This window comes from Lepidochelys kempii, chromosome 24 (genome assembly GCF_965140265.1).
Source record: "Lepidochelys kempii isolate rLepKem1 chromosome 24, rLepKem1.hap2, whole genome shotgun sequence".
Classification (NCBI taxonomy): domain Eukaryota; kingdom Metazoa; phylum Chordata; order Testudines; family Cheloniidae; genus Lepidochelys; species Lepidochelys kempii.
In genome coordinates this window covers 5,502,799-5,515,741 of record NC_133279.1, presented here as the reverse complement: position 1 = coordinate 5,515,741, position 12,943 = coordinate 5,502,799, and the positions used below count along the sequence as shown (strand labels likewise).

Sequence of the window (12,943 nt, the reverse complement as noted above, 5' to 3'; positions counted from 1 at the left end):
ACTGTTTTACTACAGCTTGATCTTTGCTGAGAAAAAGATATGTTTTTACCAAGTTAAAATTCTGATGCAGATGGAACCTGGTCTAGGTAATTGACTTGTTAACAGATGTTAAAACTCCCACTGTCCTGTCCACACTAGGATTAACATACATTGTTTTTTCTCATGTGGCGTGCCTGCCACGATGGGGCTCCGATCAGGGATGCTAAAGTAACACACTAGTCTGAATTTTTTGGAGTTTGCTTAAGTGCATGAAAGATGTACACGGAGGGAGGTTTTTCTGAAAGCGTTGGCTTGATTCTGCTCCTACTGGCCCTGTCTTGCAAGGCAAAAAAGGCGACGCATTGATTACAAGCTTAAAAATATGACCCAAGTGTAAGTGATGCAGCGTCATTTTCGGCCACCGAACTGAAAAATCCCCCACAAAATGCGGGTAGTTTCAAACTGAAACTGAATTTTTCCATTTTTTTCCCCCCTTGACTAAACAAAAAAAAGGGAGAAAACGTTCCATTTGGGCCACATGGAATGGTTCCAATGTCAATTTCGAACGACCTTTTGGAACTAAATGTGTCTGACATTTCTGGTTTTGGTACTTTTTTCGGCCCAAGCGAGTCGCCGAATTGGCCAATAGTTTCAGTGCCGCACAAAATACAGTTTTCAGCTAACTTACTATTTGTGCCATATTTTTAAGCTTTTCTTTGCAGCCGTAACAGCTGGAGATTTGATTTTTGTTTTAAATGAAAGCCAAGATTCTGGAGAATGATTGAGAGTTTTGTCTCTGTCCTCCCCCTCCCCCTCTAAGTCTTTGCATCTCCCCTAACTTTGGGGCTCTCTGGGTTAGACTAACACTCTGCTCTGTGACTAACCAATTTATTTGAGCATAAGCTTTCATGAGCTACAGCTCACTTCATCGGATACATACTGTGGAAAGTGTAGAAGATCTTTTTATATACACACAAATAAAAAGATCTTCTACACTTTCCACAGTATGCATCCGATGAAGTGAGCTGTAGCTCACGAAAGCTCATGCTCAAATAAATTGGTTAGTCTCTAAGGTGCCCCAAGTCCTCCTTTTCTTTTGGCGAATACAGACTAACATGGCTGTTACTCTGAAACTCTGCTCTGTGTCTCTTTAGGGCTATGCAGGTCATTCAACATTGATGTGAAGAGACCCCAGATCTTCCAGGGGCCACCGGAGGCTCAGTTCGGTTACAAGGTCCTGCAGCACGAAGCCGGAGGGGAGAAATGGTGAGTGTGGAAAGCATTACACCTGCCATAGCAGTTCCAGGGGGGCAACCCTTCGTGCCAAAAGTGAGGATTTTACAGGGGCTTGTGAGATGGTCTGAGGCGAGGCGAGCCATTCGCTACATGTGCTTTTCCCAGCTGCATTCCTAATTCAAATCCACTTTCGGGCCAAAACTGGAAACCAGTTTGACTCCAGTCTGACATAATCCTGGTGCCTTTGGCAGGGAAGAGCTAATTTTATTTACTTGCATTCCAGAAGTGCCTAGGGGCCCCCACCAACATCAGGTCCCTGTTTTGCTTGGTGCTTCATGTCCATACAGGACTTACAGTCTAAACCAGAGGTCCCCAAACTGTGGGGCACGCACCCCCTAGGGGGGCATAAAGGAACCGTGGGGGGGGCAGGCCAGCCCCCATGTGGAGGCAGGGAGGGAGTGCCACTCAGCCCCGCCCTCAGTTCTGCTCTGGTCCCACCCGTAGCTGCATCCCTGGCTCCTGGCCCCAGCCCCACCCCCAGCCTCGGCCTCTAGCCAAAGCTCTTTCCTTGGCCCCGCTCCTGGCCCCAGACCCACCCCCAGGTGCGGCCTCAGCCTTGGCCCCTTACCCCACCATGTGTCATCCCCCCTGAGCCCCAGCCCTGTTCCTGACCCCCGGCTCCGGCGGCAGAGGAGGGCACAGACTGGGTAAGGGGGTTGTGACCCTCAAATTTTTGAGGAGCACTGATCTAAACAGATAAGACAGACAAAGGGTGGGAGGGGGAACTGAGGCAGGGAGAAGGGAAGTGACTTTCCCAAGGACAGTGGCAGAGTTGGGCCTGGAAGCTAGGCTTCCTGAGTCTTAGGCCGCTGCTCTAATGACTGGGCCATGCTGCCTCTCTTGAACATGGTGAAGACTCAAAGCTGGGAGAAACTGGTTAAACTCCCGGCACTGCATGGCCAGGGCTCAGAGGTACCAAAGGGGAAAATGCTGGAGACCCCCAGCTGAAACTGACGAGGTCCCCTTGGCTTTAATTCAAGCATCTGTGCTGCAGCCGTGCGCGGGAGCAGGGGCGTGAGGACTCCAAACTGTATCCCTGATTTCCCCAAGCACACAGCAGCAGTTTATAAAAAAAAAAAAAAATCAAAGGAAATGACTAGCAGCCCTGACTCGGCTGCTGTTTGAAAATGATTCACAGAAGGAGAAGGGGGAAAAAATAAAAAAAAACTTCTGCTCTCAGGAAATCCAGCTGCTATGCCGGGAGGAGCCAGCCGCGGCTGGGACTGCGCGTTGATGCGTAGGTCATCTGAATGCAGGAAACAAACGCTATATAGTGGCGGGGGAGTAGGGTTCTGGAGGGGGAGAGGGGAGTGAAGTGACGGGCCAACAGCTGTCCGTGGGTGTTTGGAGCAAAGTCTTGGATCGGCAGCCACCTCTGTGCAGAGCTGGGAGATAGTGTTATTGTTCGGCTAGACTATGCGCTCAGAGGGTGACCTGAAATTTCCGTCCATTAGGTGGCCAGTGTAGAAGGAGTGGGTGGGTCACCGAGCCATTCCGAGTGGACAGGCGACCACATCTTCGTTGGCGCTAACTGGGCCCCTGGGCTGCCAGTCTCAGCAAGAGATGCCCAAGTATAGGGACCTAGACAAATTGGAGGATTGGGCCAAAAGAAATCTGATGAAGTTCAATAAGGATAAGTGCAGGGTCCTGCACTTAGGACGGAAGAATCCAATGCACCGCTACAGACTAGGGACCAAATGGCTAGGCAGCAGTTCTGCGGAAAAGGACCTAGGGGTGACAGTGGACGAGAAGCTGGATATGAGTCAGCAGTGTGCCCCTGTTGCCAAGAAGGCCAATGGCATTTTGGGATGTATAAGTAGGGGCATAGCGAGCAGATCGAGGGACGTGATCGTCCCTCTCTATTCGACATTGGTGAGGCCTCATCTGGAGTACTGTGTCTAGTTTTGGGCCACTACAAGAAGGATGTGGATACATTGGAGAGAGTCCAGCAAAGGGCAACAAAAATGATTAGGGGTCTGAAACACATGACTTATGAGGAGAGGCTGAGGGAACTGGGATTGTTTAGTCTGCAGAAGAGAAGAATGAGGGGGGATTTGATAGCTGCTTTCAACTACCTGAGAGGTGGTTCCAGAGAGGATGGTTCTAGACTATTCTCAGTGGTAGAAGAGGACAGGACAAGGAGTAATGGTCTCAAGTTGCAGTGGGGGAGGTTTAGGTTGGATATTAGGAAAAACTTTTTCACTAGGAGGGTGGTGAAACTCTGGAATGCGTTACCTAGGGAGGTGGTGGAATCTCCTTCCTTAGAAGTTTTTAAGGTCAGGCTTGACAAAGCCCTGGCTGGGATGATTTAATTGGGGATTGGTCCTGCTTTGAGCAGGGGGTTGGACTAGATGACCTCCTGAGGTCCCTTCCAACCCTGATATTCTATGATTCTAAGTAGGAACAGGCTGTAGGGAATCAAGTGCTCTCTCTTAGCTGCAATGAGGAGGGATGATATTAGTGTTAAGGTTCAGAGCAGCTTTCTCTGTAAAGCTCAACTCTTCTAAAGCTTTACAATCTGTATAATCACTCGGATTGCCTTAAAACAAAGACGGAAGTATTTCTTCACATAACACACAGTCCACCTCTGGAACTCCTTGCCAGGGGATGTCGTGAAGGCCAAGACTATGACAGGGTTCAAAAAAGAACTAGATAAGTTCCTGGAGGACAGGTCCATCAATGGCTATTAGCCAGGATGGGCAGAGATGGTGTCCCTAGCCTCTGTTTGCCAGAAGCTGGGAATGGATCACTTGATGACCTGTTCTGTTCATTCCCTCTGGGGCACTTGGCATTGGCCACTGTTGGAAGACAGGACGCTGGGCTGGATGGACCTTTGGTCTGACCCAGTATGGCCGTTCTTATGTTCTTAATTTTGGTGTGCTTCATGGGATCGCTGGCGAGGGTTAGTGACCCAAGTATGGGGTCATTTGACCAAGGGGCTCCTGAGATACAGTCCCTCCCAAAATTGGCAAGAAAGCACATGTCAGTAAGCTAAAGGGAGGCTGTCCCCATGAAAAGCATCTACTACCACTCCTCTGTGGATGTTTCACGGGGCCTTTCATGGCGGCACCTCTGCCCGCCCCCAAGAAAATGTGTAACTCCAACTCCACGGTCGTCGGCTAAGGCAGGTCCCGCTGATGGACAAAACTATCTCCAGACCTTAACTGGTTTCCCTCCTGGGCTAAATTGGGGGCCTGAGATTGGTGATTCCCGTTCTGAGCAGCCACGACAGTCTCTACAATGAACTTCCCACCAAGGCCGGAAAAGGCAGTAAATCTGCCCTGGTTTAGAACGGTTTCCCCAAACTTTCATCCACTTTAAAGCATGGCAACCAGGCTGACAAACGTAGAACTTGTTGGAAAGCAGAGGGGAGGGGCGCTCCATGGAAAATGTGAAGAAAAATCAAAAATCTGTCCCGTCGTTCTGTCCAAACGCCCAGTGGAACATGTTGACTTTTTTTTTGAGGGGGGAGCAAATTAAAAATGTTGGCCCCAAACCAAAAACTTCCTGGCTTTTCCACCCAAATTTTTCAGTTTCCTGTCTGAAAAAAATATATCAACGCCTTTCAAGGAAAGCAGATGCCGTCAGGAAACATTTTGGGTTCGTCAAAACCCCAGTTTTCCATCCCAGCCTCCCCTCCCCACAAAAGAAAAGGTTTGATGGAAAATTTTCAATAAATAGTTAATAATAAATACTAACCCAATACCCGAGGGGCTGCCAGCATATCGGGGGCCTCAGTAAGCCCTGGCTCTTTTAAAAATGAAACACACGGCGATGAGTGTCGGGAAGTCAAAAGCCGCTGGCTTGGAAGGCGCACCAAGAATAGATTGGTCTATGTGAAGTGCCGAGATGAGGCCCAGTGTCCGCGTGCCTCACCTTTGTGCATCCATTTATGCTGTGCGGGAGGGCGGCGATGTTGGCGCTGTTCTCCATTTGGGAACCAGAGGCCCGGAGGAACAGGACGTGTCGCAGGACTAAAGTTAAGCATGTGGATAAGCGCCTGGCGCCTGAGGAGTTAGGTGCTACCCATCTTTGAGGATCTGGGAATCGTTCCTCCTCAGCTCTGTCAGCCGTGCTCAGCAGCCACAGACGGGGCGAGGACAATTGAGTTAAGTTGCAAAGTTTGGCCGAACAATCCCACATCTACATCCAAGTGCCTTTCCCCCCCCCCCCCCCGCCTTTTCCTCTCGCCCATCCTCAACCTGAGAGCTGCTTTCTCCATTCACTCCTCCTCTGGCTCGTTCTTGTCACCAGCGCTCCTCGGGGCTGGGAGTACTGAGAGCCTCCCAGATCGGTTTCATGGAGTCTATTTTCTCCCTTCTTCGTTTGAATCAATCTTTTTTTCCCTGGGGTGTTTTAAAAGCACTTGCAGGCAGTTAAAACGCGGAGGGCTTGTTTTCTGGGTGGCCAGATCTCTGTAGCTCAGCGGAGCACTGGTGACTTGCCCAAGTTTTTGAAAGAACAAGGCATTGACCTCACATCCCCCAAGTCCTAAGGCATCACCCTAACCACTGAACCAGCTGAGGTTTTGGCCTTCTGGTGCGTCCTTCCCTTCCCGATCCATCTGTACAGAGAATTTCCTCCACGTGTGTTTTCACCCGGAGGCGTATGAACCAAGAGGAACTAACGGAGCTATAATCTTAGGCAGCATTTTAGCTAAAGCAGAGAGCCAGAACTCGTCTCCCCGACGGTATTTTCATTATGTTACCAGACCAGAGGCAAGCAGGGGGCTGGTGTGATGAGGATTCCAGGATGCTGCAGGGCTGGGAAAGGCCCAATTAAACCAGGCACGGTCAGCCCCAAAGAACCGTATTTGCTAAGGAGACACAAACACGCCTGACCTAGCTGCCCACATGCTATTGCGCTGGCTGGTTTCTGGGGATGTGTGTCTAAAACACAGAACTCGAGGTCTTCCAGACTATTTAAAGGGACGCAGCCCTATTCTGTGCTCTGTGATGCCGAGCTCTGTGAGGGAGTTTGTCTCGCATCTAGAGTAGGACCTGGCAGTTGCAGTGTGATCTCTATTCCAAGTTCTGCCAGTGACTTGCCTGGGCATGTCATGTCCCCTTCCACATGCCTCAGTTTCCCCATCCGTACAGTGGGGCTAATGATGCTCTGCCCCGCTGTAAAATGCTTTGTGATTTTAGACTGGCTTAATGCTGTGCAAAGTGCCAAGTATTGTTAACTAGGAACATAGGCCCTACCTATTGGATCAAGCTAGTGCCTGTAGTCCGCAGCCTCCTGTCTCTGAGGGTAGCCAATCATAGCAGCTTTTGAGGCAAGTGCAAAAATGGATACTTATGAAATAACAGACCTTTCGGGGCAGTTCAGGTTTATGCCACGCCGCGGGAAGGGTTTCTATATAACACTTTTTAACTATAAAACTTCCCTGCAAACCTCTCCCTGTCGCATCAGAATCTCGGGATGCCCACTCTGCTGACGATTTATTTCTTGATGTTCTGAGTAGGAAGGCCCCATCTCTGCCCCCTTGACTGTGTTGTTGGTGTTTCCTCTACAGGATGTTGGTCGGGGCGCCCTGGGATGGGACAGCCGACAACCGGAAAGGGGACGTGTACAAGTGCGTTATGGGTGCAAGAAACGTCTCCGCCTGTGCCAAGGTCAACCTAGGTAACACCATCTGGAGGCGCCGCCTTGAAAAACCTGATCCATTTTGGTTGAAATTTTCAAACCTGCCCTAAGGGATTTAGAACTCTATGGCGACTGGAGGGCTGGCATCCAAACCCAGGAGCCCTGGCACCCAATCTGCCAAGCTCCAGCAAACCCTACTGAGAATGTAACCTTTATAATTGCACTGGCATTTTCATTCCTGAAAACTGGGTGTCTAAATCTTCCCACTCCCCACCCTGGGTGGTTTTGAACCCGCTCAGCCTTTTGAAAGTAAATGTAAAGGACAGGGTTTACAAAGGGTCTCATGGGAATTAGACGCCAAACTCCTGTTGAAATGCCCAGTTCCCTTCTGCTCCTCTGACAGCCACAGCATGAGCCTCGGAGATGGGCACTAAAACGCCGTTCGCTTTTCCTTCCACCTCTCTGCACTTTATTTAGGTGACCTGGCCCTGCGGAACGTCTCCACGCAAATCAGAAACATGCACTTTGGAATGACGCTCCTGGACAACAAAGAGGATGGCTTTGTGGTGAGCAGATTTCTTACCGACGGGTGGAAAAAAGTCCCATGGGCTGCATTTCTTTGAGCTGCCTTTACCACCCCATGTGTGAGCCTCACGGTCGCAAACTTAGACCCACAAACTTCCAATTGCGGTTGCATCTCAGGACTCCAGTTGAGATCAGGACCCCGTTGTGCTAGATGCTGTACATACCCATAATGAGACAGTCCCTTCCCCAAAGAACTTACAATCTAAGTCAGTGTAAGACAAGGAGTGGGAGGGGAAACTGAGGCCCAGAGACTTGCCCAAGGTCACATGGCAAGTCAGAGGTGGAAATAGAACCCAGGATTCTTGACTGCTGGTCCAGGGCCCTACCCACTGGGAAACATTGCCTCTTGAGCTAGGGCTAGGCTTGGAAAAGGACCATTTCCAAAGCGTGTCTTGAAACCTCAGTGTCGCTGGGGCAAGTTGCATTTTAACCCAGGGAGCCGTTATAGTTTTGTAAATTTTCCCAGCATGGCGGAGAGGATTTGCCAAAGTGCTCTGAGGGCGCGAGAATCACAGATCCGGCTGAGAGCCCAGTGGGGTGTGTGCTCCTAAACCCCTTGGGCTTTTTGACAGAGAGTCCTGCTGAGGGGTGAAAAGTAGAAGCCTAGAGATCCCTGGGGATGGTGGGGAGAGACAGAGGTGGACGGAGGAGAAGATTTGAAGGAGGGCAGGGCTGGGGAGGGGCAGAAGGGTGGATGGCAGGGGGGGAGAAGACGAGCGAAATTCGAGTGGAATTAGTCTAGAGTGAGGTAATACCAGAGCGGCTCTCAGCCTGCCTCTGTACTGCAGGGTCTGGCTTCATTCTGAGCACCCTGCCGCGGCCTCTTCCCCCTTGCCAGTCCTGCAGCATTAGGGAGGCAGCCAGGCCTGGCTCTGTCATTCAGCTGGGAGGGAGGAGGAATGAATATAGCCCCATGTCACTTTTCGCTCCCTGCTAGCTGCCGCCCTATGGTCTTGCTCTTGTTTGCTCACTGAGTCAGGGTCTGCTCAGAGCCGGTCAGGCCACTGTGGGCAGCGGGGTGGCTGTGCTGGGTTCTCCCCCAGCCCTGCTGCCTTTGCCACTGGGGATCAGTTTCCCCCACAGCCTCCCTGCTCTGGACAGTCATAGCCCGACACAGCATACTCCCTGGAGTAGCCATCTAGTCGAAGGTACTTAGCTGGCTCCCGAGACCGGAGTGGCTGAGCACTTCCCAGCGGTTAGTGGGTTTAGCCCCATGACACCCCTGTGAGGTGGGGACATGGGTTATCCCTGCGTCACACACAGAGAGGCCAGGGGACAACTGAACACCCGCAGCAGTGAGTCTCAGGGCCCGGGTCAATGGTCTTATGCTGGCGCGGCTCAGGCTGGCGGGGCTAAGAACAGCAGTGTTGCTGTTCCGGCTCAGGCTGGAGCCCCGGCTCTGAACACCCTCCCCCCCTTTGATTGCAGTGGAGACATACCCTAAAGGCCAGATTCTTCAAGGTATTTAGGTGCCCAACACCCTTTGAAATCAATGGGGGTTAGGCGCCTAACTCGACTTAAAGAATTCCACGTACACCCCGCCTCGTGTGGTGCGGTATAGCATAACGCCGGGCATTGTGTGTTCCCCGTCTGCTGGCTCCTGCGTGACATGAGTTTGGTGGGTCTCAGGCCAGTTCCCAACAGACAAGCGTCCGCCTCTCAGAAACCACCCCCTCGACTGACAGCTTCAACGCAGAGGCTGAGGGCTGATCGGGGCAGAGAGAGGAATTCCCCTCTGCTCCTCACAGCAACCGTGCCCAGCCCGGGTGGAGGCGTAGGAGTTGGGACCCAGAGGACGCTGGTCTCTAGGGCCAGGACTTAACGCCGCGCACATCAGGGAAAGGACAGTTGGCTGGCTGGTCCCGCTGGGCTATCCCAGTGCAGCAGGGTGGGAGACACGTCCGAGGTGGGACAGACACTCACGATCCATCTAATCCCTGCCCATGCACCTGGAGTTGGGATGTTGGTCTATTCCAGCACACGTGCAGGGGGGTAGTGACCTAGCTGGGGTCCTGACCTATTCCAGGCTGCCTGCGGATGGAGTAACGGGCTAGAGAGACCCCTGGTCTGTGCCATTGGAGGCGGGCCAGAGGAGCCACTTCTCTGCTCAGGCATGGCAAACGCCTCCCGTGAGGGGGAGCTTTAAGCTGCGTAGATAGAATAACGGGGACGCGCCATCCCTCAGGGACAGGCTTAACCTACATCTTCCTCTCCTGGGCAGGCCTGCGCCCCGCTCTGGTCCCAGGAGTGCGGCACCTCCATGTTCAGCACGGGCATCTGCACCAGGGTGGATGGCAGCTTCCAGCCGACCGAAACCATCGCCCCCACGGCTCAGAGTAGGTGGCGAGCCGGCAGCTGTGTGTGTGGAAGTGGAAATGGAGCCGGGCTGGGCCACAGAAGCTGTCTGGGCCTGAGATTGTTTTGCGTTACAAGCATGCCAGCAATGCAGCCAACTGGCTTCCCCCCCACATCCCTTTTGGGTGGACTTTTGGAGTTTGTATTGCAGCAGCTTTGGGGGCAGGGAGGGGGTGGGTTGCTGGCCTCTTGGGTCTGCAAGTCCTGGGGCAATGCAAGACCGGAGAGGTCACCCGTTCAGCTGTGTCCAGCCTTAATGCAATGTCCTAGAAAGGTCTCCTCCGTGCTCCTGTCTGGGATTTTGGAACAGCTAACTGGCACCGGGCCGTTCCAAGAATGCCCGGCCTCTGGCTGTTCCCAGAATGCACTGCACCCAGCAAAGCCGCAACGGCCATGGTCTCCAATCCCCCATGTCAGCTCCCGTCTGATGACCCAGCTGCCATGCGTGCGTGTGTGTTTCAGGGTGTTCTACCTACATGGACATAGTGATTGTCCTGGATGGCTCCAACAGCATCTATCCCTGGTACGAGGTGCAGAACTTCCTCAGCAACATCCTCAGCAAGTTTTTCATCGACCCGAACCAGATCCAGGTGAGTGTATCCTTCAGATTCAGTGCGGGACTCAATCCGGAGCAGCCATGTGGAACTCAGCGGAGTGACTCTGGATTGATAGTTGCATCTCGTAAATCTTGCCTACACCAGGAACTGAGCAGCCAACCTAGCTGCAGGAAGGCAAGCCCCTGATATAGATGTAACTAGGCTTGGCAGTATTCGATTTTAAATATTTTTATAACTTCTATGGCTAATCAAAATTTTTAAGCATTTTTTTAGATTTTTAACTATTTAAATTTTCACGGTTGTAGGAAATTCTGGAGGGGGGTTGCCAGACAATAATTATTTCAGGACAGATGTTGAGATGCAACAAGTTAAAGCTTTGTAACCCTTAAAACACACATTGTCAACATCACATGTCAAAATACAACAAAGTTAATATCAAATGTTAAGTTCGCAAGCAGCATTTGCTGTCCTTGGCCTAGCTGAACATTTCAATTGTGATCGATGGAAATAGGTTTTTGTCGTGCGGGGAAATCAACGTTACTCCACATTCACCGATAAAAATTCAAACCTTCCAAGCCTAGACATAATCTAGATGGTCTAATTCAGTGGCTCTCAACCTTTCCAGACTCCTGACCCCTTTCAGGAGTCTGATTTGTCTTGCATACACCCAAGTTTCACCTCACTTAAAAATGACTTGCCTACAAAATCAGACCTAAAACTACAAAAGCGTCGCAGTGCACGATTACGGACAAATGGCTCCATGTCTAGTTGGCAGCCGGTGTCAAGTGGAGTGCCCCAGGGGTCGGTCCTGGGGCCGGTTTTGTTCAATATCTTCATAAATGATCTGGAGGATGGTGTGGATTGCGCACTCAGCAAATTTGCGGATGATACTAAATTAGCAGGAGTGGTAGATACGCTGGAGGGGAGGGATAGGATACAGAAGGACCTAGACAAATTGGAGGATTGGGCCAAAAGAAATCTGATGAGGTTCAATAAGGATAAGTGCAGGGTCCTGCACTTAGGACGGAAGAATCCAATGCACCGCTACAGACTAGGGGCCGAATGGCTAGGCAGCAGTTCTGCGGAAAAGGACCTAGGGGTGACAGTGGATGAGAAGCTGGATATGAGTCAGCAGTGTGCCCTTGTTGCCAAGAAGGCCAATGGCATTTTGGGATGTATAAGTAGGGGTATAGCGAGCAGATCGAGGGACGTGATCGTTCCCCTCTATTTGACATTGGTGAGGCCTCATCTGGAGTACTGTGTCCAGTTTTGGGCCCCACACTACGAGAAGGATGTGGATAAATTGGAGAGAGTCCAGCGAAGGGCAACAAAAATGATTAGGGGTCTGGAACACATGACTTATGAGGAGAGGCTGAGGGAGCTGGGATTGTTTAGTCTGCAGAAGAGAAGAATGAGGGGGGATTTGATAGCTGCTTTCAACTACCTGAAAGGGGGTTCCAAAGAGGATGGCTCTAGACTGTTCTCAATGGTAGCAGATGACAGAACGAGGAGTAATGGTCTCAAGTTGCAGGGGGGGAGGTTTAGATTGGATATTAGGAAAAACTTTTTCACTAGGAGGGTGGTGAAACACTGGAATGCGTTACCTAGGGAGGTGGTAGAATCTCCTTCCTTAGAGGTTTTTAAGGTCAGGCTTGACAAAGCCCTGGCTGGGATGATTTAACTGGGAATTGGTCCTGCTTCAAGCAGGGGGTTGGACTAGATGACCTTCTGGGGTCCCTTCCAACCCTCATATTCTATGATTCTATGAAATTGCGGACTTTCTCATTTTTACCATATCATTATAAAATAAATCAACTGAACTATAAATCTTGTACTTCCATTTCAGGGTATAGCCTATAGAGCAGCATAAACAAGTCATTGTCTGCATGAAATTTGAGTTTGTATCGACTTCGCTAGTGCTTTTTATGTAGCTTGTTGTAAAACTAGGCAAATATCTAGTTGAGTTGATGTGCCCCTGGAAGACCTCTGTGTACCCCTGGGGTATGCGTACCCCTGGCTGAGAAGTATTAGTCTAATTTATAGGTTTCAGAGTAACAGCCGTGTTAGTCTGTATCCGCAAAAAGAAAAGGAGGACTTGTGGCACCTTAGAGACTAACCAATTTATTTGAGCATAAGCTTTCGTGAGCTACAGCTCACTTCATCGGATGCATACTGTGGAAAGTGTAGAAGATCTTTTTATATACACACAAAGGTATTTTTTCATGCTTTGTGTGTATATTAAAAGATCTTCTACACTTTCCACAGTATGCATCCGATGAAGTGAGCTGTAGCTCACGAAAGCTTATGCTCAGATAAATTGGTTAGTCTCTAAGGTGCCACATGTCCTCCTTTTCTTTTAGTCTAATTTATGCGGGTGCAGGCTGGTATAAACTGCACGCTGGTGCAACTGGGATAAATTGTGCAAATGGTGTCTATTTGCGGGGGGGGCACCGATGCAGCTGGTAACGTCCCAGTGTAGAGAAGGCCCCATTTCCGCTGCTTTGCGGTACCACAGTGCTGAGAACGTGGCCCCATTGGGCCAGGCGCTGTTCAGAGACAGTCCCTGCCTCAGAGAGTTTACA

The 12,943-nt window shown here is 50.7% G+C and overlaps 1 protein-coding gene across 1 annotated transcript in view; it reads left to right on the top strand.

The window, feature by feature from the left end:
• The window catches only part of ITGA10 (integrin subunit alpha 10), a 54,669-nt gene that overhangs the window by 13,134 nt on the left and 28,592 nt on the right, over positions 1-12,943 (top strand). Inside the window, exons 2-6 of the mRNA XM_073322622.1 lie at positions 1,134-1,245; positions 6,794-6,903; positions 7,342-7,430; positions 9,671-9,785; positions 10,267-10,394. Coding sequence (XP_073178723.1) covers positions 1,134-1,245; positions 6,794-6,903; positions 7,342-7,430; positions 9,671-9,785; positions 10,267-10,394 — 554 coding nt within the window. The remainder of the gene's footprint in view (positions 1-1,133; positions 1,246-6,793; positions 6,904-7,341; positions 7,431-9,670; positions 9,786-10,266; positions 10,395-12,943) is intronic.